Below are 27,329 nucleotides of genomic sequence, written 5' to 3'. Positions count from 1 at the left end.
CCAGCAGTGTTAAAGCATTTAAATGTAGCGCATCTTTTGTACCCAGTCCTGCAGTCCTTTCAGGGCGGGGAAGCTGAGGTGGTTTATGTCAATATATCCTTTGAATTTGGTGAAGTTTGGACAAGAAACAAAGGGGAAACAGTAGGTTGGGATTTGGGGGTTGTTTGGGGTTTTTAAATAACATTTAAAATAGGGTTTGGGATTTTTTTAGTTAATTCTTTCATAAGCAAGGACTAGGTGTGTAATGGCATCAGCAGCACCTAGGGCTGCGCTCTGCGATGGATTAAATGAAATGAAAAGCTGAGATTGGCCTTGTTCCATGTTTGTGTAATGCTGTGCTAGGTCAATGTGCCGGATCTTAAATAAAACCCAATATCTAGGGAAGATCAGAAAGATCCTTTGCTATTCCAGCCACGGGGTTTGGGGTTTTGGTGGTTTTTTTCTCTTAATCTTTTTCTATTTTTATTTTACTTGGGTCACTTCACTGCTCTGGTGCTTGTTGAGCTACTTCATAACACAAATTAATTCCTTTATGAAGTAGAGAAATGGAACTCTTTCTGTAAATAAGGTTTTACGCAGCCAGGTTCCAGCTTGCAGTATTATTGCTTGCTTTGTAATGTCCTGTAGTTTAAATTAAAAAAACAAACAAACATTACAGCATTTTGAGCCTTTAATTATGCAGAAGATTAATTTTAATGCTCTAATATCATTAGGCTAGACAGCACACATTAGCCAGTACATTGGCTTTGGCAAGCGAGAAAAAAATATTTCTCAAGTCACGTAAAATATTACTTGAAACTCCGATTACTATTAAAAGCTCCGTACTTCAGGGAAAGCCAATACTCTCCAAGTCATTTTTTTGTGCTTTACCCCTTCTTTAACGACATTTAATTGTGTTTGAGTTTCTCTGCCAACCTTTTTTTGAGCAACGCTTTTCCAAATTCTTCCTTGGAGAGAGGAAGAGAGATTTAAATAACGTAATCTGGAGGTGACTCCTAATTCAGGTGTCCATCCAGGCTGAATGAGGAATTGCAAGTCTCTACCGTACGCTGGGAAATACGGATGCTGAATTTCAGGAGCAAGGAGAAAGGGCTGTATAACCACATTTTTGTTTCTTGGACTAAAGGCCAGGAGTCTTCTTTTATGATCTCTGGAGATATGATAGAAATTGGGATAAGAGGAACCTCTCAAGCACGTGGTGGTAAGCGTGAGCTCTTGGCTTTTAACAGTATTTCTTTGGGGTTTTCAGCAGAAGCGTGCGCTTATTACAGAGCGGTTTGGTTAGCCACAAATCATACCCCGCTCTATTCCCTTTAGTGGTAGCTGATCTGATTTGACTGGGAGACTGCTTGGACCCAAGACCTCTAAGAATAACCTGATTGCTGCAGCGCTTACTCCTGAGGGTCCTTCTCGTAGCTATCATCTGCCTGCCTAAAAACACGAGGCATTAATCCACCTCCTCCCTGATGTGGCGGGGCAGCACGGGGGAGACTTGCAGGTGTATCCCATATTTTGTGATGGAGGCGACATCTTTTCAGGGATGAATCAAATTATTTGCTTGTTCCTCCGGCACTTTACAGAATGCACCTTCTGTCTAACACTCAGAGAAACAATGCCTTTATTTTTTGCTGCAGAGAGAAATGAATCTGTTTGGACTGCAAAGGCTTTCCCTTAAACATCTTTATTCTCCAGCAGTTCTTTTTTATAGCTCAAGAAAACGAATTTCTCAGTGTTTGTAGGAAGAGACCGGAGCTGAGCGGAGCTGACTTCTGGGATCCCAGGGAACCTCTACTCTTTCTTTTCCACTGGCATTAGGTCTCCACCAGATTTCCAAGGTCAGAGGTTGTCTACAGGAGCACCTGGGGTGTATTCTTCTTATTTTGCAGGAATTGCAGTATGCTTGGTTTTCCTTTTTATTTTACATTGTATTCTATCTACTCTTAAGTTGTATTAGCCTGCCTAATGAAGGTAATAATTTTAGTGGTTTGGTCTCAATGTTTGGTAGCAGCTGGTTCATCTGTAGCCTGCTCATCAGCACCATTGGTCTTGCTTATAATCCCCTACAAAATGGGGAAGATTTGGTAGGTTTTGGAGCATTAAACCACTGAAACTGCAGGTTTTTATCCTGCAAGCAGGACGTTGTACCTGGGTGTCTGATTTTTTGTTGCTAGCTGTTTCGGTTCTGAGCATTTGCCAACATGTGGGATTAGAGGAGACGAGGTTTTCAGGATGGGCCGGAGCTGTTATCTGCAAAGGGCAAGAGCACGCATCTTTTGAAAGAATTGGCTCCTATTCATCTTCATTACAAGGAAAAAAAATACAGATGATATCAAGAGAGGAACTCAGTGCTCAACCTCAATCCTTACTGAAACCGTTGCTCCAGTTACAAGACACACAGTTGCTTTTGCTATTAAATTCTTTTTTTTTCTCTAGTAGCTTTGCTGGCTGCAGTGAGGGACCAGCACTTCTCGGGGAACAAAACAGGAAAAATTTTGTTGGTGGAGTGAAATTTCTAAAGGCGGCGGTGCTACCAGAGACTTGAAGCCTTTAGGACATGCTCCGAATGCTCACCTTTGATGTAATCTTTCTATCATGGCTGTTACAGAAGCAAAGAGGAAAATAAGAGATTGATGTCTGTCCCAGGCAGAACTCTGAGGAACACAGGAAGCCAAAAGAGCTTAATACACATTGAATTCAAAGGGCTGTTTCCTGCAGAGCTAATTTATGAGACTTATTTCAGTAAAAAGTAGCCCAACTGATGGCGAGTCCCTGGGTTTCTTAGCTCTGGAGGCTGTAACAAGCAGCTTGGGGCAGTAATTGGAAATATCTTGGAGAAATATCTCCAGCACCCAAAGCCGGAGAGTCAGAAACATAAATCAGGTATCGCCTTTTTCTTCATTTGCTGCCATAGCCCATTGGAATGTATTTTCTTTCCCATGAACTGTAAGGCGATGGTGAGTCTTTGCTTTGGTTGTTAATGGCACATTGGCTAAAAAAAAAAAAATAATAAAAATTTAAGAGCTGGTATTAATTTATGCTTGGCAGTTGGCACTCACATCAGAGGGGAGACTTCTCTGTCTTGCTTGGTGGGTTGTGGACTCGCTGGGGTTGGCATCTCCTGCAGAAGGATACTCCACTGGAGAATGTGATGGAGCTGGAGAAATGGGTCTGCTGAGCAGATTTCTCCAGTGGCGATGTTATCGCCAGTAATGATGTCCAGGATAGTCTGGGAAGAAGGATTTTGTTATTCTTTCCAGTCCTACGGCAGCTAGAGGTTTTAATTTGGTTGAGCTTTGCGATGGAATTGTGCTTGTGTTATAATTCAAATTATAAAAGGGGAATATCTTAAAAAAAGAAAGAATTAAAGGAGCAGAAGTCATAAAGTAGGCAAAACTTAGCAAGGACATAAAAGTGAGGTGTGACTTCTAATGTGGATCAGTGTTTTCACTCCTGTTATCTCTTGTATTTTTGTAAGCAGCAATAAGCCGAGAGCTCAGCGGTATGCTGGGTCTGCTGGTGTCCCTTCTCCAGTGGAAAGAAATCACCACTGAGCACATCAACATGGGCTGAAAACAAGCCCTGGAGGTGTGTGAATGCAGGCAAAAATGAACCTGTGTTTGAGAACCAATTTGATTATTGGTGTGCATGCAAAATGCTTAATTTGGGGGGACAAGGAAATGGAGAGAAAGACCACAAGTGTCTGGAGGTCTCCCTTGCCAAGAGCCAAACCAGACACGTTATGTTTTGGTTTCCCTGCAGCTTGGGGCATGCCTCACAGCTGAAACTCGGATTTTCAAATAGCACCAGATAGGACCGCTGCCCCAGTCAGGTTTGGGGTTTGGGAGGGTTGGCACCTAAACTCATGTTCATTTTCTCAGCGTACATTAGCATAAATTCTTCCATTGAGTCAGTTCCTGTAGCAGAAATGAGAATTGAACAGAAAGAAAATCTGATGTCAGCTATTTTAAGAGGGGAAAAATTGAGCAAGGTCTTTGGAGCTCTTGCCAGTATGCCCCAGTCGGCTCTGAAATACGGTCGGGCGTGAGTACAGAGTTACAGGCTGCAGAACTACAGCGCTCAGCCAAGGCTGCTGCCGTGCCTTGGGATTAAAGACAAGTGTCTGGCCAAGCATCCTCCTGCAGGGAAACCCCAAAGCAAGAAGAGGATCTGTGCGACTGAAACAAGGAAAAAGCTGTGAGATTCCATCAAGAGGCTCGATGGCATCGTGTCCTTTATCTAGCTTTCATCTGCCAAAAAAAGGTGGGGGAAAAAAAAAATGTATGTTGAGAAGCAATAATGTTAACATCCTGATGGTTGAGGAAGGGAACACCTCAAACCTTTGCCAGCCCCAGATCCGCAACCCTGAGTTTATTTCTGTGCATTTAAAAGTGAAACATTGTTTTACACCATGGATGTTTTCCCTAGCGTAGTTTGAGCTTGAGCGGAGTGAAATTCTGTAAAATTAAGAACTTTGGGCTTAATCAATGAAATTACTTGGCTATGGCAGCACGGAGGTCATTACTGTGCAGACTTGACCCCCTCCTTGGAAGAAATCCCCCCCAAAAGCGTGGAAGTGGCATCACCAAGCCAAGAAGGCATCGTATTGAGGCAGTGGGGCTTGATGTCCAGCCTTAAAACAGCAGTGTGAGTTTTGAAAACCACTACATTTTCACTAAATTGTAGCAGATTTTCTGGTGGAGAGAACTGCGGAGCCTCGATTAGGTCCACGCTTTGCTAAATGACAGAAATTACCACCTGCGTGGGCACCTGGTCCTTACCCAACCCCGGTTTCACCCCAGGACAGTGAGAATAACTCGGCTGCTCTTGCGAGGGTGCAGTGGACTTCTGTCAGCGTAATAAAAGTCAATCCCCGGTTGTGTAAGGCAAAGCCGTTTTGCAATCCCTGCCTCAACACTCCTCTGAGCCCCAGGACATTCAGGATTACTGCTGGGGCTCTGCCCGGCTCTTAAGAGTTTTTCTGCCGGGTGCTGCGATGGATGGGGCGTGCAGGACTCGTTTGGGAGTTCTGGATGATATTTCCAGCTCCTCCATGAACCATCAGTTCTGTGAACGACCAAATGATGTCTGAATATTTGAATTAAACTTTTTTTTTTTTTTAATTAACCTTTGCTTTTGTGGTGCTTAGCATGAAGCTAAAACTCTTTCATCGGTGACGAGAGCTCCTGTTGTGCTTTGGGTTGGGGCCAGCATGCCAAGCGTTGCGATTTCCGCAGCCCACCGTGTTCCTGCAAGCCCACAGTCACCCTCCAAACAGCGAAACGCTTGCTCTTAACCCGCTGAGGCTCCTACGTATCTTTTGGGGCAGGGGGGATGTAACAAATCCAGTTTCCTCTTTGCCCATAGGAACAGAATAGGCCCTTATTAACTCTCCTTTTCATTTATCCGTAGTTGAAGAGCCTTTCAAAATCGTATTTTATTGTGGTAAGTGCACACTGCGGGGTTTTTTTCCATAGTATCTGCTAGAAACCAAAGGCTGGAGCTGGAAATCTGTTTGCAGTAAACTTCAGTCACGAAATCAATTCTGTTTACGTGCTGTGTTAAATACGCGTATGTGCCTAGTGTCAGAATTTAAGCTGGTAGCACTTGCAACAAATTATGAGCATATTGTATTAATGGGTTTGTCTCCTTAATATACTGTGTGGTTTCTCTTACCCTTCGGGGGGAAAAAAAAAAGTCATTGGAGTAAATCACTGCTGGTCTTAGAGTATTATATGGTGTTTTCTTTAAATCAGTTGGCCAGGGAAATTAATGAACGGTGGAGTTGTTAACCTGCTTTTAAATTGAAATATAAATCCAGCTCAGGAGAGACGGTAGCACTGCAAGGGAAAGGGAGTCATCCTTTTGGATGAGATGCTGGAGTTCTTGGCCTGTGTACGGTCATGGTCCAGGCAATGGTTAATTTTTACAATATTCCATGAGAAAACTACATTGAGAACAATCTTCACTTCTAGTCAATACTTGATCTCTCAAAACAAATCGGTTTCTCAAGTTTTTCTTTTGCCTCGTGTGATCCCTGTGCTGTTGGTAGGAAACCCCTTGCTATGGCAAGTGCCATTTCGAACTTGAACAAGCGACTTGTAAAACAATTGCCATGCTTTAATGTCATGCTAACGATACAAAAAGTGGTTATATCCGTCTGAATCCTATGCAAGGCTGCAACTGCTTCGTTATCCCGTATGCAAAACCAGTGCGCACGAGGGAAGCACGTCAACCACGGCCAAATTTGCTCCCTCTGATTTAGTGTTGTAACAGATTTACGCTTACATTGCAGCCCAAACAGCTGTAACTGCACCAAAGACGTGGAAGAAACCAAAAGACCAGACCCAAGCCACTGAGGAGGTGACAGAGGCAGAAACAGAGGTAAGAGGGAACCCCAGTCTTCCTTTATCCAAATTTAATTATGATGATGCTCTCTTGACACTTTATTTGAGGGATGCTGCTTCCTAGTTGTCTCACAAGGACCCCAGGGCAGAGTTTTGGGGGTGAAACTGTGATATTCCCAGCATCCATGAGATCAATGGGTTTAGTCTGTTCCCTGTTGAAGCTCTCCGAGCTTTCTTCGTTCTTGCTTAATTTGATGACCCCCAACATTTCAGAACACATAACTACTGTCCTTCCAGTGAAGGATGAGAGGAAAACGGGTTTGAATCCCTCAGCACTGCCCCGTTTTGGGTCCTCAAGGTGTCGCTATGGTGACATTTGGCAGGTTCTGTTGCTGCACAGTGATGTCAATGTGATGTCATGGCTGAAGGGTAGTTTTCTCAATGACCACCTGATGGAGAAGCTGGGGAAAGGAAAATGTTGAAGTTCTCAGGCAAAACCACTTTGACAGGAATTGGACAAGTAACGCAATTCTCCCCTGCTGCCGTTCTGGTAGGGATATTGCAGGAGGAACCTCTTTGTTTAATATCCTGGGTAAAATTGGGGTCAGAATAGATCACAGAAGGGTTAAGGGAGTAAAAATGTAAATATTCAGAGTGCCCTGTGCATATATCACAACTGATGTCGGCCAGAAGTGGCACAGAGAAGCATTGCTTCTTCACTCCACGTTTTTTCTTCACTTATTATTCGTCTTCTATTTCCTCCATGACTTTCCCCTACCACAAACATCACTGAACCTTTCTGCTCTGAGAGGGTGGTTTTGCAGAGTAAATCTTGAGTCCCACGGATGCTGCTTCATCCTTTGTCTAAGCAAGCATTTGCAGTTTCTCCTCCGAAAGAGCAGATAGGCTCACTTACGCATTACAAATGGTACAGAAGCTCTCTCCTGTCTGTTTGTGGGGAAGTAGATGCTTAAAATGCTGACGTGCAAGGTATCATGCTGCGACAGCTGGCCTGGGCGCAATGGAAAAGCTGATGATTGGGTAATCCAAGGAAATTAAAAGCATCCCTGTGCGCGTTTTCAAGCCAGAGAGTGAAGGATGTTGCCGGGGCTGTGCCAGCACGTTTACACTCTGTAATGTTTTCTTCATCATTTATTGGAGGAGCCTGGTCTCCCAGAGTACTCGGCATTTTCACCGATGATAATTTTTCAGAGTATTCCCTTGAAAAATCAGCAAAAAGCGTTTTAGGATGCAGTGCCCTCATGTAGGGAGGCGAAACGCTCGAGGGCCTCTTCCGGAGCATCCTCAATTAAGCCTTGCCTTTGTTTCATGCTTGGACATGTTGGGGTTTCTCCCAGGAGAAGTGCACTCCTAACGCCACCTCTGCCTGAATGCAGAATAAGGCTGTGTCCTTGGAGAGCTCTAAAATTAACAGCCAGGGATACCATTAATGTTTTTTCCTGAAACAGAGATGCTGCAATTGTGGCTGTGTGTCACATTACCTTCTTTATTGGGATCCGCTCCAATTAGCAGCAGGAAGTGTACGCTTAAAGGAAGGATCCCCCCAGAACGAGCACGGCGTGCCCTTTAAAGTAGCCAATGAGCTGCGGGAGAGGGGAGAAGCGAGGTTGTCTTTCTCGGTTGGGATTGCTCATGGCTGTTGTGCTGTAGGGCTTAACAGTTCCTTCCATCCGATCCAAATAGCTCCTGGGGATTTCACGGGTAGCACTGAGTCTTTCCCGTTGCACTGTTAATTATCAGTGGGTTATCTCCAGGAACGAACCGATAAATCATCGGTTGTTCTGTGTGTTGTTCTGTGTCGCCGATTAAGATGCATACATATTTCTGCTACACACAAAAATGCTGTATGAATAAACAAAGAGCCGTCTTGCTTCGATTTTGGCAGGGTGTTTTTAACATAACCTCTCTTTCCATCTGTGCTTCAGCCTAAAGTAGAAGAGGAACTTTCAGGTGACAAAGTACTTGAATCTGAACAGGAGAAAATGAGCCATGGGTTTCAACTGGAGAGAGACCCCTCTGAACTTAAAAAAGCGAAACCTGTGGAAGAAAATGGAGAGCAGGAAGCAGAGCCTGTGCGGAACGGTGCTGAGAGCATTTCAGAGGGAGAAGGAACCGATGCAAACTCTGGCTTCACAGAGAGCTCCAGCGAAGGTCCAGTGTACCAGTATAAACCAGGTAAATCCTGTTTCAGACTCGTCTGTGCTTGCTTGGTTTTCTGCCTCCCTCCTGTAAGGGCTGCTAACGCCCTGAGCATCCTCCCTGTGGAAGGAAGGATCTTCCCAGTGGGGCTGGAAGGGAGTACGGTGTTTCACTGTGTCCAGCTCTGCCGGGATCCACTAACCAACAGGCACAAGAGACCTTCGGGGGGTGGGGGGACACGAGAGGAAAATTGTTTTTTTTCTTGCTGGTGGTAATGAAGAGAAGAGAAAAACCCCAATTACTTGAATTTATTGCACGTGTGGATGTTAGCTGCAGCGCAGTGGAAATGGCGGCAAATTGGTTCTCATGTGACTGACAGCTGAGAACAGTCCAAGAAATTCCATATAAGCAGACGTACTTCTTAAATAAGAGATTGGAAAGTTCTGATTGGGTACAAAATACCAGCATTTGTGTTTTCTGATTGGGTACGAAATACCAGCATTTGTGTTTATATAGATTTAATTCCCTGGCTAAACAATTGCACAGACCTTCAGATTCCTAGAAAAGAAAGGAAAAGAACAGCAACAGTATGTGGTTCTCAATCCAGGCTCTGCTATTGAACTGCGAGCATGCAGTTCTTCGGATAAAACAGTTCTAAGTGTGGGCTCACAGGATGTGGTCCTTTCATTGCTGGTAAGCACTGGAGGTAGTCTTACCTAAGGGGGGGGGTCGTTATTTATTAAGGTATTTAATTTGTAGACCTGAACCTCTTAATTCACCTCATTAAGACGGACCTTGAGACCGACTTTTCAGTTGCTACCAATTTTTAAGCCATTTCTTATTCAAGTGAAGCTCCCTCCAAATAAATCAGTCATTTTCTTAAAAGCTCAGAAATTAAAGAGTATAAAATAAAGTAAGGAAGGACCATGAGAGCCTGGACAAGGCATCAGGAAGGAGCACCACCATGAAGGGATTACACTGCAGCTGTTATTGCAGTGCTGCTCTGTTCTGACGAAGACCCAGGTTGCTTTTCTGTTACTAATTTGGTGGCATCATATCGGTAGAAGAAAACGTGGAGGCCTCTTGATAGTTTACCACGCACTTCTGATAGCTCACCAGTTCATTAGTTGAGCACATCTTGAAGTTAATCTGTAATTCATCAGCTGTCTCTCTGAAACCCTCGATGGAGTCGGAACGATCCCAGTCAGATCTGGACGTCGTTTTGCTCAGCCGGAAGGGTTGGATCGATCCCTCAGAAAGCAATGCGCATCGGACTTGTCTGCTGCAAAGCAAACCTGGCCACTTGGTGCAATAATCCTTGATTTCAGCTCTGCTCTTTTTAAGAAGGGGGATTTTTGCCTTTCCGTCAACCACAGGAGGAATTCTGTGTTATATCCCAGTCTGTCCCCTTGCTGGGGATCCAGAAAGGCTGCCTGTGATGCTGCCCAGCTGCTTTTCATGTTAAAACAGCTTGTTAAGATCTTTTCAGGAGAAGGAAACTGTACATATAAACTGTTTCTTGTTGCTGTCGGTACTTTTCCATGATAAATGGAGGGTGGTGTGGCAGAGCGGATAGGCAGCTGGCTGGGAATTCTGGCTGGGACACAGCTAGCAAGCCAAACCATTTGTTCTGCACCCTTTTATCCTGAAGCTCTATAGAAATAAAACTGCACAAAGAGCTAAAAATTGTAATTGCTTCCATGTATTTTCGTTCCTAGTTGTTAAAGTCCATCACTTGAAATGAGTTTCTGTTTGTGGCCTCTTCAGGGATGAGGATGGGGAGAACCCAAAGACTTAAAGCTGATGATCGGAGACGAAAATAAAGAGATAATAGAAAACCTTAACGGTGAACCTGAACGGCTGGGTAAATGCAAAACAATGTCGTTCGGCATCGGTGAAGTACGAAGGTGGCATCTCATACAGATGTTTTCCTGGAGATAAAGACATGCCACCTGCTTTGGGCCTGACCGGTTAACCTGGCTGCCGAGCAATTCCCTGTTTCCTATCCTAACTTCAAACAATCTGTGTGGCTGGCAAAGAAAATCCTGTCTCTAGGCTACCAGATGCTAATTTTCCTTGCATTGAGATGGCTGTAGGTTTACATTTTTACTTGCATCAGGCGAGGTCCCCTACACCGCAGCGCTGCCCGGAAAGCCCTCTGAAAAAATGGGTGAAAAGTTGTAATTCCTAGAGCGTGGCCTGTGGTTCTGTTTTCTTTTGGTTCCCACCGTTATCTCCAGTTGTTAAAGGCTCATTGTTTTCAGGTTTTCAAAGGATATTTTTGTTGGGTGCGGGCAGTGCTCTCCTCAGCTCTGCATTCATCACTCCCTTTCACACAGAACTTTTGCCCAGAAACTGGGAATCGTCCCCATTTCATCATGTCACAAGAGAGAGTGGAAGTCGGAATTAAAATGAGATGACGTGGGTTAAAACTGGAATTAGTGATTAGTTCTGCGTGTGGCTGCTGCTGGAGCTGCCTATAGGCTCCCCGTTGTTTATGTTACTTTAAGGCAATGTGTATTCATCTCCTTGCTGCCTTTGGAATTAAAATAAATTAAAATTTCCCAAGCAGCTGTAGCGACCTCTTCCCTTTGGGATTTACCAGAAGCGCATCTCACAGAGCGGAGGATTTTGTTACCTATGAATCTCAGGCACCTTCTCTCCTTATAGAGCAGTGGAAACCCCTGGACCCGGAGGGGAAGAAGCAGTACGACCGGGAATTCTTATTGGATTTCCAGTTCATGCCTGCCTGTATCCAAAAGCCGGAGGGGCTGCCTCCCATAAGCGATGTGGTTCTCGACAAGGTGAGAGGAGAGCCGATCAAACAGGTGCGTGCATCTTTTTTTTAATATAAATAAAGATCCCTAATGAATGCTTTATTCCTTGATGGTTTCGATGCAGACTTTTGTCAGGAAGGGGGAATGTTTGGCTGATGTCACATCACAAAATTCTTCAAATAGAGGCGTTGGTGCCTAATGAATGTGCACAGATGACTTAAAAACAGAAGCATTTTTAATGGCGTCTATCTGGAGTAAGTTGAGAGCTGGTTGTTATTAAAATTTTAAATGATACAACCACAAAGAGCTGAGGATAGAAGCAACGCGTGACTGAATGGAGAGGCAGTGTCTTTTATTGGATCAGTTCTGTGGTTAGAAAGCATAGGCAAGCTTTTGGGCAAACTCCCTTTTTAGTCTGAAAGAGTTGTGTTGGTATTTATGAGCTGATCTAATGAAAGATCTTTTAAAACCTTGATTCTCAAGAAGTTGTGTGATTTTTCTCTCCAGCTTTATTACAGATGTGATTTTCTCTGCTGTATATCTGCGCTTAGTGAAATCCTTGTTATTTCTGAAGTGCTGACACCAAGACCTTATTCTCATCTTCTTTACAACTATGGAGTTCATGCATTTTGATGTAACCACTATAGGCTCGCTCTTAAGATTCGAGCACAGATCAGGATTTGGGTGATTCTCATGTGCAGAAACATTTCCACTCTGAATTTCATACCCAGACAAATTGTAAAACACAGCTTTGTTCCCAGAATTATTTCATCCACCTACTGGTTTTCTGTGATTGCTTCTTACTGTTCTGTCTGCTGTGGAACTCCCTCTGCTCGGCCAGCAATCTGTCTTGTTAACACAAAAGACATTTGTTTGAGGAAGGTGGCAGTTTTGTGATCCTGAACCCAGACCATCACATTAATTTTGCAGAAGGTGGGCCCGTGTTACCGTGATTTTGTCCTCCATAAGACGTGCTCAGCCTTGAAATGTTTCTGAACTCCACCTATTTCCTCAATAGCCACCTGCAGAAGACATGTTTTACATAAATGCTTATTTTTAGTGTAAGCATAGATGCATAAAACTTGCACAGTTTGTTAAAAGCGTTAATTTGGGTATTAAACATGACCACTATGATTTAGCAGAGATGGTCTGTAGACCTGCATGAACTTTGGTACCTCCAGCATCTGCTGAAGAGATCCTGTTTGTTCGTTCCACCCCACGATGCAGGTCAATCAGCCGAAATTGCCCCTGAGGACTCTGGACCCTCGGATACTGCCTCGAGGACCAGACTTTACGCCGGCCTTTGCTGATTTTGGGAGGCAAACCTCCGGTGGAAGAAACGTATCTGGAAGTGTGAGTTTACCCCAACTTGCTGATTTAAAAACTGGCCTTAACACCGATGAAGTCTGTCCTCACGATTTTTGCACACTTACTTTGCTTCAGTGCTGCTGGTTTTGTCAGGATGAATGCAAGGGTGATGTTTTCTTGGCTGTCAAAATTTAGGCAAATTAGAAAAATGTTGCAGATGTTTTTAACTGGTACGTATTGGTCTTAAATGGATTCGATCTCCTTCCCCATTTCCCGCGGGAGAGGTGTGGAAGTGTGTTTCCACTCCAAGGACCTGGCAGTTGCACGTGGGCAAACGCACGTTTCTCGCACAACAACCCGGCATCAGTGTGTGTTGTCATGGGATTCTGTTTTATAAAACACGCCGATAGAGCAAATAGATTTTTACTAACAAAAAAAAAAGTACACAGTGCCTGTGTATGTTCTTGCTTTCTCTATGCTTTCACATGTTCCTTTGCTTTGGTCACTTCATTCCTTGTTTTCTTACCTTTTCCTCTTCTTTTCTTTCACTTTCTCTTCTTTTCCCTGTGTCTGGCTTTGCCCGAATTCTGAAATCCCTCTCTGAATTCTTCATTCTTGCCTTTGCCGTCTCTTTTTCTTGGGGTGCGGGTGCCCCCCAGCGTGGTGCTGCCCAGTCAGCCGCAGCTGGAGGATGGAGGCTGCCTCCATTAGGTGCAATCATTGATTTTTCATCGATCTATTAAGATACATCCAATGTATCCATCTAGATACATCTAATGACATAGCCATCATTTATCTTTCAAAACTGCTGCTTTCAGAAGAGTTCACTGAATAACCTTGACTTCCAAGCATGCGGATTTCCAGGAGGCTCAGAGCCAAACCCGTCGATTTTGAGTTGATGTAATATTTCTGGTTTGAGAGTGGTCTCATGGCTGGTGCCTCAGTTCTGGGGTGTGCGGCCGTGTCTTGGAGTAGCTGCGGTGTCATGGTTTCTCTCGGAGCACCACCCGGTCCCGAAACCTCGATGCTGTTTGAGGTCGACATCGCTTCCTGTATTTAGGACTTGCAGGTTGTACTCCGGCGCCTTCTCTCCTTTCGTGCGCTGAATGTCCCAAGCCTCTCGGCATCTTGGTAACATCCCTGTCGCTCTTTCTCTCTCCGCAGGCCTGCAAAGTGCAGAGCAACCCTGGATTGCCTTCCCTGGCTCGGTGCGGTTCCCCAGCATGCCCTCTCTTGGTCTCGCCTCACCCACCATTGAGGAACCTGCCGATAGGGGTAAGCCGAATCCCCCCCTTTCCCCCCGAATCTTTGCACCTTTTTGTAGAGTTGTCTTTTTCCCTAACACCCGCTATTGATAAAGAACGACTGGCAGAAAACTTTACAAAAAGGTGCAACAGTGTTTAAAAAAAAAACGAAACAAGACTTGCATTGTACCCCTCTAGGCAGTCTTCAGTGGTGGGTGGGACATCACCAGCTGAGGGCATGCTGGGACGTTGGCCTGAGCGGGATCCGCGAGGGGTCTGCACTTTGCAGACCTGTGGAAAGGGGGAGAAAAGGTAAGTCCCGCTTACCCCGTTCATTTGGAGCATTCAGCACATAACATACATCTTACATTTGCGCCTTTACAGAGTAGAGCCTTTCTTTGCATTTTTCTTGAGGAGGGTTGGAAGGTAACGTTCTTTAACAAGCCCCGCTGTCCTGTGACATTGGCGGTTATAGGATGAGAGGGTTTTCAGCCCTGAGCAAAATCAGACGTTATCTTATCGTAAAGCATGGCAAAAAATCTGCGTGTGCGCTGTCTGTCCACTCGGTCATTCCACCTCTACACAGGCCATGCCCATAAACCATTAAACCCCACTGCCTATTCCTTGCCCTTGAAATAATGTCGAGCAGCTCAGCGCTAACAAGCTTTTGGCACGTCGAGAATCTTTTGGTTTGCTTCCTTGGCTTTTGTCTTTTATTTCCTTCTTTTTTTCGCTTCAACATGTTGCGTGACTGTTTTTAGAACTAACAAATGTCGCATTGAACAACACAAGGGGTGTAATTACACAGGATCAAAATACAGCTAATAAATGCATTTTGGTGTAGGCAAGAAGTTAGATGAGTGCAGCGGGTAATGAGGTGCAAGGGTTGGAGAGGACCGGCCTGGCCCCATGCACCAAGGCGGGATGCGTCTGCTTTTATGCTTCTTGAGAGGTGATGGAAACTCGAGCTGCCTCGATTCTTGTGCTTCCCCGGAAGGCAGAGTTGCTCCTAGCACCTAACCTCAGTTTTGCCTTCTGCCTTTGACGCCTGTTGGAGAGGGAGCAGCAGTTCTTTAATTTCTTGGATGTTTTTTAAAGCATTGCCATGATTTGTGTCCTAAGAGTGGAAGCGGACATTGAGGGAGAGTGCCAGGTCGTGCCGTGTTGCTGTGAGGTTTTGGCTCCTCTGCAGGAGGCTTGTCCCTGTTTCTTTCTGCTTTCCTTTTTTCCCCCCTCTTCATCCAGAAGACAGGTACTTCAGATTAATGTAGTAACATTTGGTAAGCACTTCACCGTGCCTTTGGTGGAAGATATGAGTGCAGTGCAAGCTGTAGCACTACAATCGCAGGTGCTGCAGAACCATTATTGTTTACTTGGCCTGGGTTACAAAAAGGAGGCCCGGCATGCGCTTACGCACCTCTTTAACTTGCCGCTTTGTAAATTTGGAACCAAAAGAGGCCCAGATTTTTTCTGTTAAAAGTTTGAGCAGTGTATTACTTTATCACACGTTCAAAGGAGGCTTCTGTTCACTGCTTTGAAAGTCTAAGCGAAGGGTTTGAACCAAGTTTATTCACAGATATTAAAAAAATAGAATCTTAAAGAAAGGCTTTGTTCTACTAATGCACTTAAAGGTCTGGTCTTGAAGGCAGCCAGATTAGAGAAGGCTGTGGCATGTAACGTGGTTGATATTCAGGAGATGCAAGAGTGGCCCTTGCATCCATCGGTTTTGCAAGGGAAATAGTCACCTCCTCCAGGGCGGTGCATTAGCTCGAAAAGCCAACGCTTCGGCTTTGTGTGGACCCGTACCCCAGGAAGCACTGGGCCTCTGCGGCTCTGTCCTCGCACGTTACAGCTCAGCTGTGGTGGGAAGGTCCTTCAGACCAGAGCTGCCTCCACGCAAGAGAAACAGGGTGGCCTCAGGTTACCTCTCGTCAGCTCTGCCAGTGTTCCTCAGGGAAATGAGCGCAAACATTTTGATTTTCAGGGCATGCTGCCAGTCTGGTTCTGGTTTCAGAGTTTTCTGTGGGCAAGGAGGTGTGTGATGAGGTCTAGGGCCACGTGGCTGAAACTGGTTGGTTTTCTGTTGCAATATTGTCTGGTTTTTCAGCCGGAGGGAAGTTTCTTCTCTCCATGGCTGTACATTTGCAGCGTGGTTAGAACCTGGTCAGCAAAATGGTGTGAAATTGCATAAAACCAGAAGCAGATGTTTCAACGCAGGGCTGCGCAGCAGGCTTTGCTGCGTCACACCAGTGTCGATGGAGGGCTCTGGGTGGCAGCGGAGAGGGGTCGTAGGGAGGGAGTGACAACTGTTTTAGGAAGGCATCTGACACACGAAAGCGTTGTGACAGCTCCCAGTTCTCGCTGCCTTGTTCCACTGTTGATTTCTTGGGATTGATCAACTCGTGCAGTTGCATTACAATTACAGTGTGCACCCAAAAAAGTTTGAACCACCCTGATGGGTTATTTCTGTGTGTGCCAGCGGGATCTGAACGCAGGTCTTCCTTGGTGGAGGGGCAGCGTGCTAACAGGCTGCACCACTTAGCCCTCTTCCATGCATGGCCTCGGTGTACAAAGCACGTCATGGCATGAGGTCATTTGACAACATCTTATTCTGTAGCTGTTACCACGAAACTAAGCCCAAAGGAAAACTCCAGCAGTGGTGGTGATTATGTTCGTTTGCTTTATCAGCGGCACATATTTACATTGTCAAAGCCAAGTGGTTCAAATCGCGGGTAAAAACTCCTTCCTTTAAGGAGGGTTTTCTTTTTTAATTATGTGCAAAGGTGGGTTTGGGGCTGATAGATGGCATGGGAGGCACCAGCTAAGAGCCTCTCCTCATGTATTCAGTGAAGCTGTTTGAATAACTGAGATGGTCTTGCCTCTCTGATGCTCACTGAATCCCTTTGTGGAACAAAGAAATGTTTTAAATGCCCCATCTTTCATGTGAAGGTTGCCTGCTGCCCGCTGAAGAGGTTAATTACTTCTGTGGAAAATAATGGGGTTTGATAATGGAGTTTTGTTGCTGCGCTAATTTTTACACTGAGGTTGGACATTTCTAATAAATTAATTCAGAACTATGAAAGAGTGCAGGGGAAAAATAACCTCCTGAAAACATCGATACCTTTAGTCTTTAAGTAGAAGCTCCCAGATGATGCAGAGGGAGCCGGGGGTGCCTTATGCCCTCTGCCTTGTACAACTGATGAAAAACTCCATGGTTTCCGCCGTTTTCATACCTGGTTTGACCAGGAGGAGAGCATCGTGTTATGCGGGATTGCAGAGAAGCACTCGATGCCGTTTCAAACAAAGTATTGGGTTTCCCTTTCTTCTGTGAAACCACAAAGAGATTGACCCACATCTCTCAGGATCCGTGTTTCTGCAGTGCAGGAGCAGCACTGATGCTCATTTCTGTGTGTTTTATGTAATTCCTGTCTCAAAAATGGCTCTGTTTGAAGCAATCTCCAATAAAACTTAACATTTTGGGGAGAGCTGCTAATTTATCACTATCTAATTGCTTGGGATGGCGCATTTGAAATACACCTGTAAGGACTGATTTTGTCCTTAAATATGCCTTCACTATGATGTTTCAGTTACGCAGTTTCTGGCTTTCTAGAGGCAGTTTTGGTCAGTCAGGTTGAGTTCTGCTGCACTTAAGTAGCATCCAGAGCATCGCCAATGTGTGTAGGCAGTCGTCATCCCATATCTATTTCGGGAAAAGCTGCCCATGAGAAACATGTTTGGTGTCTTCATGTTCCCTCTGACCAACCCGGAGCAGTGTGCTGGGTCAGAGGGAGTCCTCAAAGCCCTAGGAGGAGTTGCTGATTGTCGGTGTTGGCGTGCGCCCCGGAGTTTTTTTATCGAGAATGCGAGTTTAAAAGGGGATATAACAAGGAATGTTTTTGTCCTAGTTGTTGAATGTTGGACCGAGGAGATCTCAGCCAGGCCAGAGGAGAGAGCCGAGGAAGATCATCACTGTGTGTGTGAAGGAGGATGTCCACCTCAAGAAGGCAGAGAACGCCTGGAAGCCAAGCCTGAAGAGAGAAAACCAAACAGAGGACCCAGAAAATGTCAAAACCCAGGTGAGGGCATTAGCAAGTGCTTCTGAGTACGGCAGTCAGTAAGAGGAGGAGGGTGGTAATTGGCCTTTGCCGTTGTGTAAGACACTGAAAAAGGGCAACGAATTCCAGTTTGAATCACAGCTTTCCCCTACCTTGATTATTTCTTTCATCTGTTTATTCTTGACCTGGAGTTTAAATGGCAATCCTGTATATTAAGCAAGTCTAAATAGGGAACACTAGACAACCTCCTACTGCTCTTCCAAGGTTGTTTTTCTATTGCTATTTTACTAGAATATTTCTGTCTCTATTCTAAAGCAAACAACCTCAGACTTCCAGCACAGAACTTGCTTTTCATCCCCTTTTAGACTATGCTTCTGCCCTGAACCTCCACAAGACTGAGGTTCCTCTGTCGGTTTGTCCTGCCCAGCCCACAGCGCCGTGTCTGAAGCTTGCTGTGTCTTTCTCCCCCTCCCCTCCTCCGTGGGGCAGCCACTCTGGGCGGAGGTGTTTGCCCAGTGGTCAGGCTTGTAATTTGTAGGATAGTCTTGAAGGACACTGGAATTCTGTTTTCGGGGCTAACGACAGTGTTGTTGACCTAATTATCATTCTGGATAGAAAAAAAAAAGTGTCTTAAAGTAAATATAGGAGAAGTTGATTACCTCTAGTTACAGGAGAAGGCGGCCGCTCCCTGTTAATTTATATCTCACGGCTAAATTGATATTAGGAAGAATATTTCAGAAGGGTGGCAGCAAGGCTTTGTGCCTCTGTCACACTTGAAAAAAGCACTTGGATGTTTCCAAAAATCCCGCCCTGCAGCTTTGGTCCTTGGTAGCTGGTAGCTGAGTTAGAACTGGAACTAGACTGTGCGCAAATGTGTGTCCGTGCGTAACTCAGCTTCCTCGAAGTTCCTGTAGGACATCACCTCCATTCACCTTTTAAGATGCATCCTAGCTTATTCCTGAACACCACCTGCTCGATTTGTGCTTAAACTTAGAGTTTTCCTGTCCTTTAGGAGCTGTTCCGCAAGGTACGGAGCATCTTGAACAAGCTGACACCCCAGATGTTCAATCAGCTCATGAAGCAAGTGACAGACCTGACAGTAGATACAGAAGAGAGGTTGAAAGGGGTCATCGACCTGGTCTTCGAGAAGGCTATCGATGAACCGAGCTTCTCGGTGGCGTATGCCAACATGTGCAGATGTCTGGTAACGGTAAGAGCCTCCAAAGTCAAATGGGAAATTCCTCTGCACGGTCGTGAATGTTCTGCACATTATCCCCACAAACTGATTGGCAGTAATATAAATGTGGCAAGAGCAGAGTTAAATGTTAATTTCTGAACGTAGATCAAAATAATTTACACGATGGATTTCTTCTACGTTCGTCAGCCGTGCCTGCAGGCAGAGGGATTTGCTTGGAGCAATGTGTTGTTTGGAGTTGATGACACTTCACTCTGCCTGGTCACAAGATGCAATGAGTCACGTTCAGAAAGTCCAATTTTTCTCTCTCATTTCCAAGGGGAGCCTGAGGTGCCGAGCCAACCTTGGGACAGCTAGTTCCCAGACGGTGAATTTGGGACAAAATAATCCCTTCTTCCCCCCAATCCTTCATGACACACAATGAAGGAGCACAGCTCCACAGTCTTCAGCACACAAGAAGAGTGGTTTTAAGCAGTGTGTCTTTTTAAAGGGTCCTGTGAATGGAAATGTCATCTGCCTCTGGGCGGAGGTGGTGTGAGCCAAGTTTTGAGTGCGACTTTACATGTGAAATGTAAAACTCGGCTGGAAATATTGACGTGATGCTGAACTGTCATGGCCTTGCAGACTTGCGTTGCTGAATATGAATTGCATGATAAAATGTAATGGATGGCTTCTAGGAAACCTTGCTCGCGTGTAGAGTTTAGCTGTTATTTCTGCTGATGTTGTTCTTGCTTCTACAGCTGAAAGTGCCCATGGCAGACAAACCTGGGAGCACAGTAAATTTCCGCAAGTTGCTGTTAAATCGCTGCCAGAAGGAATTTGAAAAGGACAAGGCTGACGATGACGTCTTTGAAAAGAAGCAGAAAGAACTTGAAGCTGCTACCACTGTAAGTGGTATTTTTCCTCATAAATTCTCAGAGCTCCCTCTGAAAGTGATCTCTTTTGAAGATGGCGGTTGGCTGGGGGGGAATTTTGGAGTCGAGAGTTTCATTCTGTCACTGTGGCTGAGCGTAATAAAGAATATCTACCTTGATTAGCAAGTTTATACCAACCTCTTTTTGGGTTTTAGGGGAAAAAGAGTGAACAGGGACACTGGCAACTATAAACGTAAAACTGGATCTTTTGAAGAGTTCTGCACTCTGTGAATATGTTGGTTTAGAGCTGGTTTTCTGTTTTACAGCCAGAGGAGAAGACGCGGCTCCATGACGAGCTGGAAGAAGCCAAGGACAAAGCCCGACGGAGATCCATTGGGAATATAAAATTCATTGGCGAGCTTTTCAAACTGAAAATGCTGACGGAGGCTATCATGCATGACTGTGTGGTGAAGTTGCTGAAAAACCACGATGAGGAGTCCCTCGAGTGCCTTTGCCGCCTGCTAACTACCATTGGCAAGGACCTGGACTTTGAGAAAGCAAAGGTAGGGCAGGACCAGGAGTGAGAGATGAGGCTTTCAGGGCAGGGATGGAAAAATGGGTGTGGGGTGTTTTTCTTTGAGGATTTATTTTTTTCATCAGGAATTTCTGTATGGCATGAGGAAATCATCTGCTCTTCTGTGGATGTTTCATCACAACCTGGCCTCGCTCCCTCCTCTCTGCCCCTTCCTAATAGAGTCTGTACCATTTTCAACAGCGTTCTCCAGTTGCTACTTGTTTCCAAATATTTCATCCAAGGACACAGTCTAAAAGTGCCCAATGTGCCCTGTGGGTTTCTTTTTCCAAATAGAATTTGCCTCTTATCTGTGGTTTCCAAAACATTAAGATGTAGAGTTGTTTCTTTACCACTGAAGGCTTATGTTACCTACAAAATCTACCACTGAACATGTTGTTCAGGTTAAATCTAAGAAAAACCCTCATTAACTGGCCTAAACCCCCACCTGAACCTCGGTGGATGAATTTATTTTGTGTCGTCATCATCTCCAGCTACACTGGAATGAAGCGGCTGTTTTGCAACTGCAGCGCTCCAGCATCCTCCTCCTGACTTCCCAAGAAATGTATATGTAGCGTGGAGCATGACGTGCTCAGTCGGCTTCTCTTGGCACAGACAATCTGCTGCTCCTTCGCAAAAGCCAGGCTTGGGATGAAAAAGCATTCGAGGGTTTTGCCAGAAATCAGTCGGACTCGGCTCTGGAAACAGACTGAGCCAATTGTTTTCAGCTGCTCTGGGAAGGGAGTTCCCTCACAAGTGTGCTGGATCGCAGGGATCATGGCGGATCAATCCCGATCCTTATGGGGAAACAGTTTCCCAAACTATTTTTGTGGAGTGTTGACCAAAACAGCATTGTTTACCACTAATCCCCTCAACTAAATACCCTACACTGTTCACACAGCAGCGGGTGCGTTACTCATGCAGGGATTAAATTTCTCCCTGTGCTTTGGGAAGAAAACAGGGTCTGACTTCTGAGCAGTAGCTGAGGTTGTGTTGGATGAGTCCTGGATGCTGTTTCAGTCTTTGCGAGCATGGAAAGTCTGTAAGAGCCAACATTTCAGTGCGCTAGCCGGGTCTGCAAGCTCGAGCCGTGGCACCGTGTAGCACGGAGTGTGCATGCAGCAGGGAAATGCTTTGCAGATGTTGTGTTACCCGTTGTGAGAAGCTGCCCGCGTCCCGTCTTTGTGATTTGTTATTTCTATCAAGACTGAGTGAGAATCCTTTATTTTCTATTAAAGGGGTAGACGTTTTATTATGTGTTTTTATTGAACCTGAAGTGTTAGTGGTAGTTACAATTAAAGCTTCTGGACAAAGTCCATTTTAAATATTTTCCCTGTCATTCCTAACTTTGGAAACATTTGCTCTGAGCTGAAACTTTCCAAGGCAAGGCCAGACCCAAATTTTAGTAGGGTTTTTCTTGTTTATTTAAGAAATAAGGAAAAGGGTTCAGCTAGTTTTTAGTGAAGGGAGTAGGAAACCTTTTATAAAACTGCCCTGAAACTTTTTGTTAAAAACAGCCAGAGCCCCCATTTTGGGGGAAAAGGCTTTTTGGAGCCTGGTGAGTTGAATTTAGACCTAATGGAGGCTTCTCTGGTGATACCATTTCATGTCTTGGTGCAAACTGATTTGAATTCCATCACATCATGGCTTTCTGGATGAAAAGGAGCTTGTGGGATTTCCCACTACAGCTAAGCCCGTTAAACAGCTTCTTGCTGAGCAGAGCAGTGCTTCTGCCCCTGCTCCTCTTGCCTGACCCCAGCTGAGACAGTTCAGGGAGGTAAAGCATCAAAGCGATGTTCACAGGGTTAGTTTAAAGCCCGTTTAGTTTCCTGAGATGGTTTTTCTTAGGCTGAGGTGAGCACACTTGCATCACTTGAAAAGGAGGAGCTTGGAGGTAGAGCAGGACTCCCCTTTTTGGTGACAGCATAGCTGTACCGTGAAAAAAAGCCCACTTTTTTTTTAATGGATGACAAGTTTATGATGTACATGCAGGGGGTGCAGATTATTTGAGTAACGAATAACGCAGAGAAAGTGTGTGCTAAATGGAGGGGGTGCCCAAAGGGTTGTGCCTCGTTTCCTGCACTGTGCACACTCAAATCCAACATGGGGGAGCGTACAAGACCCAGCTTCTCCAGAGTGCAACTCTGGGTGCCCAGACGCATTTCTGGCACAGAAATGCTGTAATGCAGCACCCACTGACTCCCCACCCGAGGGATTGTTCTCATTTTCTTCCAAGACATGTTGATGATGATGATGTTTCTCTTGTGTAGCCTCGCATGGACCAGTATTTTAATCAGATGGAGAAGATTGTGAAAGAGAGGAAAACGTCTTCAAGGATTCGGTTCATGCTTCAGGATGTAATAGACCTAAGGCTGGTAGGTGCCAACTCATGTAAGTAAATGTCCAGGCTGGAAGAGCTCTCGTCTAAGAGTGGGGATTTACAGTATTTACAGCAGAAATGGGATGTTGGGGGAGGAGATTTGTGCCCCTCATCCCAAAAGTCTGGCTGTAAAGACAAGAAATCTCTCTGTTTTGCCTTCATGAAGGCCAAGGCTGGTAGAGAGGCGAACTGCTTGTGTCGGGTGTTTTGGTTCTGCTTAATGTTAGATGTGCGCCTGCACCGGTTTCTCATGGCCCTCGTCCAGCCCCATTGCAGCTGGACACACCTGAGTTCTTTTCACAGGAGAGGTTGTGGGTGGTTTTTTCCCCACAGCATCCCCTCTGCTTGTCTGTGTCAGTCGCGCTGCTTTGCTGCCTTCGTTCCCATGCACTCTGGGTGTAACTGTTTCCTGCCAGTGCTTACTTGTGCTGATGGGACCAAAATGCTCTGAGATGCGTACCCCACGAGTGAGGGGAACAGTTAGTGGGGCTGTAAAAACTGTGTGGGCTCTTTTTCATGGCGGTACAGGTTTCATCGAAAGATGGTCCTGTATCAGCCTGCATTGCTAGCACAAGCAGGCAGCTGCTGGTTGTTTATTGGCCGTATGGTGCAGCCAAAAGCAAATGGAGGCTGCGCTCCGTCAGAGTGCGATGATGGCAGGTCCACACAAAGCTCTGAAAATGACAGGTAGGAGATAACGTGGTGTAGACAAGTACACACGGAGTGCAGACAGGGATGTTAAAGCTGGAGTCTCATACAGCAAAGGGGGTGTCTATGCCATGTGGTTGAAGACGTGACTGCAGGTTGCACAAACCTTCCCCAGTGCCTGTAATTTCACCCATGTTGGTGCTGGTAGCAGCGTGGCTTTAGCCACGAGACACCACTTGACTGAAGTCCTGAGCGGGTTTTCCTCATACCTCAAATCGCTGTTTTGCAGCCGGTTTGGGGTTTTGTGGAGGCTGAAGTCACCGTTTTGACTGCAGGGTACACAAAAATAACTACCCCACAAGTTGTAATGAGCTTTTAGCAAGATCAAGAGACAGTCTGGTTATTCTGTGGATAGATGGATCTCTGCAGTGTTTGGCTGAATAGACACATCAAGCAGTGGAAATGTTTTGCGGAGAGACAGCTCCACCTCTCTCTGCAGGATTCCCATCTTGGCCATCACGTCCCTGGAGCAGCAAAGCACCATCTCCAGATGAAATGCAGTCGCTTCTTGCTTCTTTATTTTCAGGTTTTTATTTTTTCCCCTCAAACTTGGAGGATGGGCTGCAACAAACAGTGTCAGTAATAAACGGATAGACAGTGACAGCAGCCTCCCTCTCGTACACCTGTTTCCTCCAAACCTAGAAAGACTGGAAAACTGGGAACGTGCAGGGTGCTAGGAGTTAAAATGTCTTGAATTCAGTCATGCCTCTCCCAAGTCAGGTCTTCACCGCAGCCTCCATTCTCCACCAAAACATATACCACAGTCTTTATACCAGAACACGTGGCTTTGGCCTGTGGTGCTGGGATAACCATGTCTGCAACGTGACCCAGCTCCACAAAGACTTCCCCAGTCCCTCGGGGAGCAGCCCCTCGAGGACATCACAAGGCCTCATTTGTAGTGTTCAAAGTTCACGATGCTCCCCTGGAAGTATCTCTGAGCACATTGTTTGTTCCTTTCCTAGTGCAACTGGGTGTCACGGAGAGCAGACCAGGGCCCGAAGACCATTGAGCAGATTCATAAAGAAGCCAAGATTGAAGAGCAAGAAGAACAGAGGAAGGTCCAACAGCTCATGACCAAAGAGAAGAGGAGACCAGGTAAAGTAAAAGCCAAGCTGGCTGCTTGTTTCACTCATTTCACATCCAGTGGCCATAGTCAGAATCCCACATACAAGTCTGGTTTTTTTCGTAAGTGTAGTGAGCAAAGGGAATTGGGGCCTGATTACAGCCGAGGCTGGAGAAGGAGCAGACTTGCCGTGGAATGGTTGTGTGGATTTTACGGGGGCAAATCCCTTGGGTAACAATAAACAATCGCAGGCCAATAGTGCTTAAGTTTTGCGTTCACGCAAACCCTGTTTGATTTCATGACAGGCCGCCAGCAATCTGTTATAACAAGTTACTACGAAGGAGTCAGATTTGCCATCCCTTCTTGCACAGAGCAGCATCTAATTTCGAGAGTGACCGTGTTCTCTTTAGCTGTTAAAGTTGTGAGGTGTTAACTCAGCGTGAGAAAGTGTGTCGGCATTACCTTAAATCTCTACCAGCCCTTGAGGCTGGCACTCTACCTGCAGATGAATTTGGAGTGACTCGGAAAATGAAGACTGGGACAGAGCAGGGCAAGGAGAAAGTAATCTGGGATTCTTTAATACCAAGGATTGTCAAATGAAAGTGCCATGAAAACAGGGCATAAAGAAAACGCACATAGGTTTTGTTTTAATTATCCTAAAACTGGCATCAGGAGAAGGTAAGGGACTCAGGACTGCCTGATGGTTCTGTGTCTAGACTAGCCCAGCACTGCTGAGATCAGTGCTGCAAACGCAGCTTTGGGTTAGCAATGGTGTCCTGTCTGCTCCTTTGGCGAGCTTGTGAACGCTCAGTATATGCAGCCACATCCAGAGCACACGCTGAGAAATCTGACCAGGAATAATTGCTACCACAGCCAGCCCTTGAGAATGGTGAGGTCTTTTATGTCAAGGCTATTTCGTAATAATAAAGTCAGGCAAGCTAGTTGTGTCACCTTGGGCTGAGGAAACACTCCAAAACCCATCATTTCTTCACAGAATTGGGCTGAGGCTTAGCAGAAACATGCCATTTTCTTTTCCTCCTCCTGCATTCTCCCGGGGTGCCACTGGAGCAGCAGGGATGAGCTAAGGGCAGCTGTGTTTGTCATCTGGCAGGTGTCCAGCGGGTCGATGAAGGCGGTTGGAACACTGTGCAGGGGGCAAAGAACAGCAGAGTGCTGGACCCCACCAAGTTCCTTAAAATCACCAAGGTAGGTGCCAGCACAAGACTCGTTCAGAGCAACAAAAATGCTGAGGTCTTACCTTATTGTATCTGCCTGTCTAGGAAAGACTGTTACAGTGTTTACAGGTCAAAACTTGGTTTTTTGGGACACTTTTAAGTCCCCAGAGTTAGCACTGTACGTAAATAAAGCATGAAGGAAGACTCTGTTGTCTTCTGAACGTTCCTATTTTGCTTGTTCTGAGGGAAAGGAGTATGCATATGCTTTTCCTCAGGTTTATAGTGTCCTTTTAGTGACCCAGAAGTTCTCTGAGGTGGAAGATCTATGGTTTTTATTAAAGAGATTGTGAGCTGAGCTATGGTGTGTGATGGTGATAGAGCACGTACATAGCTATTGCAGCAGGAGTCTCAAACAGCCATCTGACAGAAATCCTTTGCTGCCTCAAATTCTCAAGACCCTGTTCTGAGGCTGCTTCTTAGTAGAATGAGGATGCCACATTCACTGCGACCAGAAAATATTCCTGACATGTCGCAGATTGCAGCACTCTGGACTTGGAAGTTTCAAGTCCTACAAGAGCAGCTGCGTCCGCTTTTACAGTGTTTCTGGGCTTCTGCACGGTGCAGTTGCATCCCTCGGTGTGTGTTAAACGTTCACACCCTTCCTCCAGATGAGCATCTTCCTGTCATTTTACCATTAAAATGGTGATTTGAGGACATTTATATCGGGCTGCAGGTTAGGCAAGCTTGGAGATTTCTCTTTTTTTAATGATCTTCGGAACAGCTTTGGGATTTCTCGCCAAGGAGAGCTCTGTCTTTCACATAAATCAGGGTTTTTCCTAGACATTCCTCTGTCCCAATTAATATCACTCTCCCTGAATTTTACTCTCTGTGCCTGGGTGCTCGGAGAGCTGTAAAGCAGAACCTGGGCAGACTGCAGATAAAGCTCGGTTTGTTCCTTGTAAAAGTCATAAAACAGACTCCAAAACTTAATTAGTAGGAGGGATTTGGCCTGCTTTTGTCTGGGCTTACAGCTCATCTGGGAAAAGTTCTTCTACTCCGTTTGGTACAAATACTGTACAGACAGAGCTAGCTGCACCACTGCTGCGTTGTCGGAAAGCGAGGGGAGCTCACACAAAGAGATCTGTGGGGTCACAACCTCCTTGTCAATAAATTCACCTACTGAGCACTGTAAAATCAATGTTCTCTTCTTGTCAGACACTACTTTACCCCTCAAAGTTCTGCAACCTATTGTTGTTCTTTGCCCTCTGAGTTCTGTTTGTTACTGTGCAGATTCCCCCCGGAGCCATGTCTGGTAGGTGGAGAGGACAGCAGAACTCGGCACAAACAAACGGAACGTTTTCAAGCACTCGCATACTGTGCTTTATCCTCCTTACTGAGCTTCAGGGTTCCCAATAAAGGGAAGCGCCCGGTCACCATGAATGTTTTCACTGACACTTTGGAAGAGGCTGTTTGTGAACTCTCTCTAGGCTTTGGT

The 27,329-nt window shown here is 45.5% G+C and overlaps 1 protein-coding gene across 13 annotated transcripts in view; it reads left to right on the top strand.

The window, feature by feature from the left end:
• Window positions 1-27,329, top strand: part of EIF4G3 (eukaryotic translation initiation factor 4 gamma 3) — a 149,531-nt gene that overhangs the window by 106,057 nt on the left and 16,145 nt on the right. For 11 of the 13 annotated variants that reach the window (XR_004842978.1, XM_035901935.1, XM_035901929.1 and 8 more), the window contains 12 exons: window positions 6,293-6,381; window positions 8,291-8,540; window positions 11,175-11,332; window positions 12,509-12,634; window positions 13,754-13,864; window positions 17,739-17,909; window positions 18,901-19,098; window positions 19,824-19,970; window positions 20,264-20,500; window positions 22,779-22,883; window positions 24,559-24,691; window positions 25,771-25,865. Coding sequence is in view for 11 of the 13 variants with exons in the window: in XM_035901935.1 (XP_035757828.1) it covers window positions 6,293-6,381; window positions 8,291-8,540; window positions 11,175-11,332; window positions 12,509-12,634; window positions 13,754-13,864; window positions 17,739-17,909; window positions 18,901-19,098; window positions 19,824-19,970; window positions 20,264-20,500; window positions 22,779-22,883; window positions 24,559-24,691; window positions 25,771-25,865 (1,820 nt within the window). In the remaining 2 variants the exon portion in view is untranslated. Of the gene's footprint in view, window positions 1-6,292; window positions 6,382-8,290; window positions 8,541-11,174; window positions 11,333-12,508; window positions 12,635-13,753; window positions 13,865-14,031; window positions 14,146-17,738; window positions 17,910-18,900; window positions 19,099-19,823; window positions 19,971-20,263; window positions 20,501-22,778; window positions 22,884-24,558; window positions 24,692-25,770; window positions 25,866-27,329 lie in introns of those variants that run through there. The other 2 variants (XM_035901931.1, XR_004842979.1) reach the window with 2 other exon arrangements.

The sequence above is a fragment of the Egretta garzetta genome, unplaced genomic scaffold, assembly GCF_000687185.1.
Source record: "Egretta garzetta isolate BGI_Z169 unplaced genomic scaffold, ASM68718v1 scaffold69, whole genome shotgun sequence".
Classification (NCBI taxonomy): domain Eukaryota; kingdom Metazoa; phylum Chordata; class Aves; order Pelecaniformes; family Ardeidae; genus Egretta; species Egretta garzetta.
This window is presented reverse-complemented; position numbering and strand designations above follow the sequence as displayed.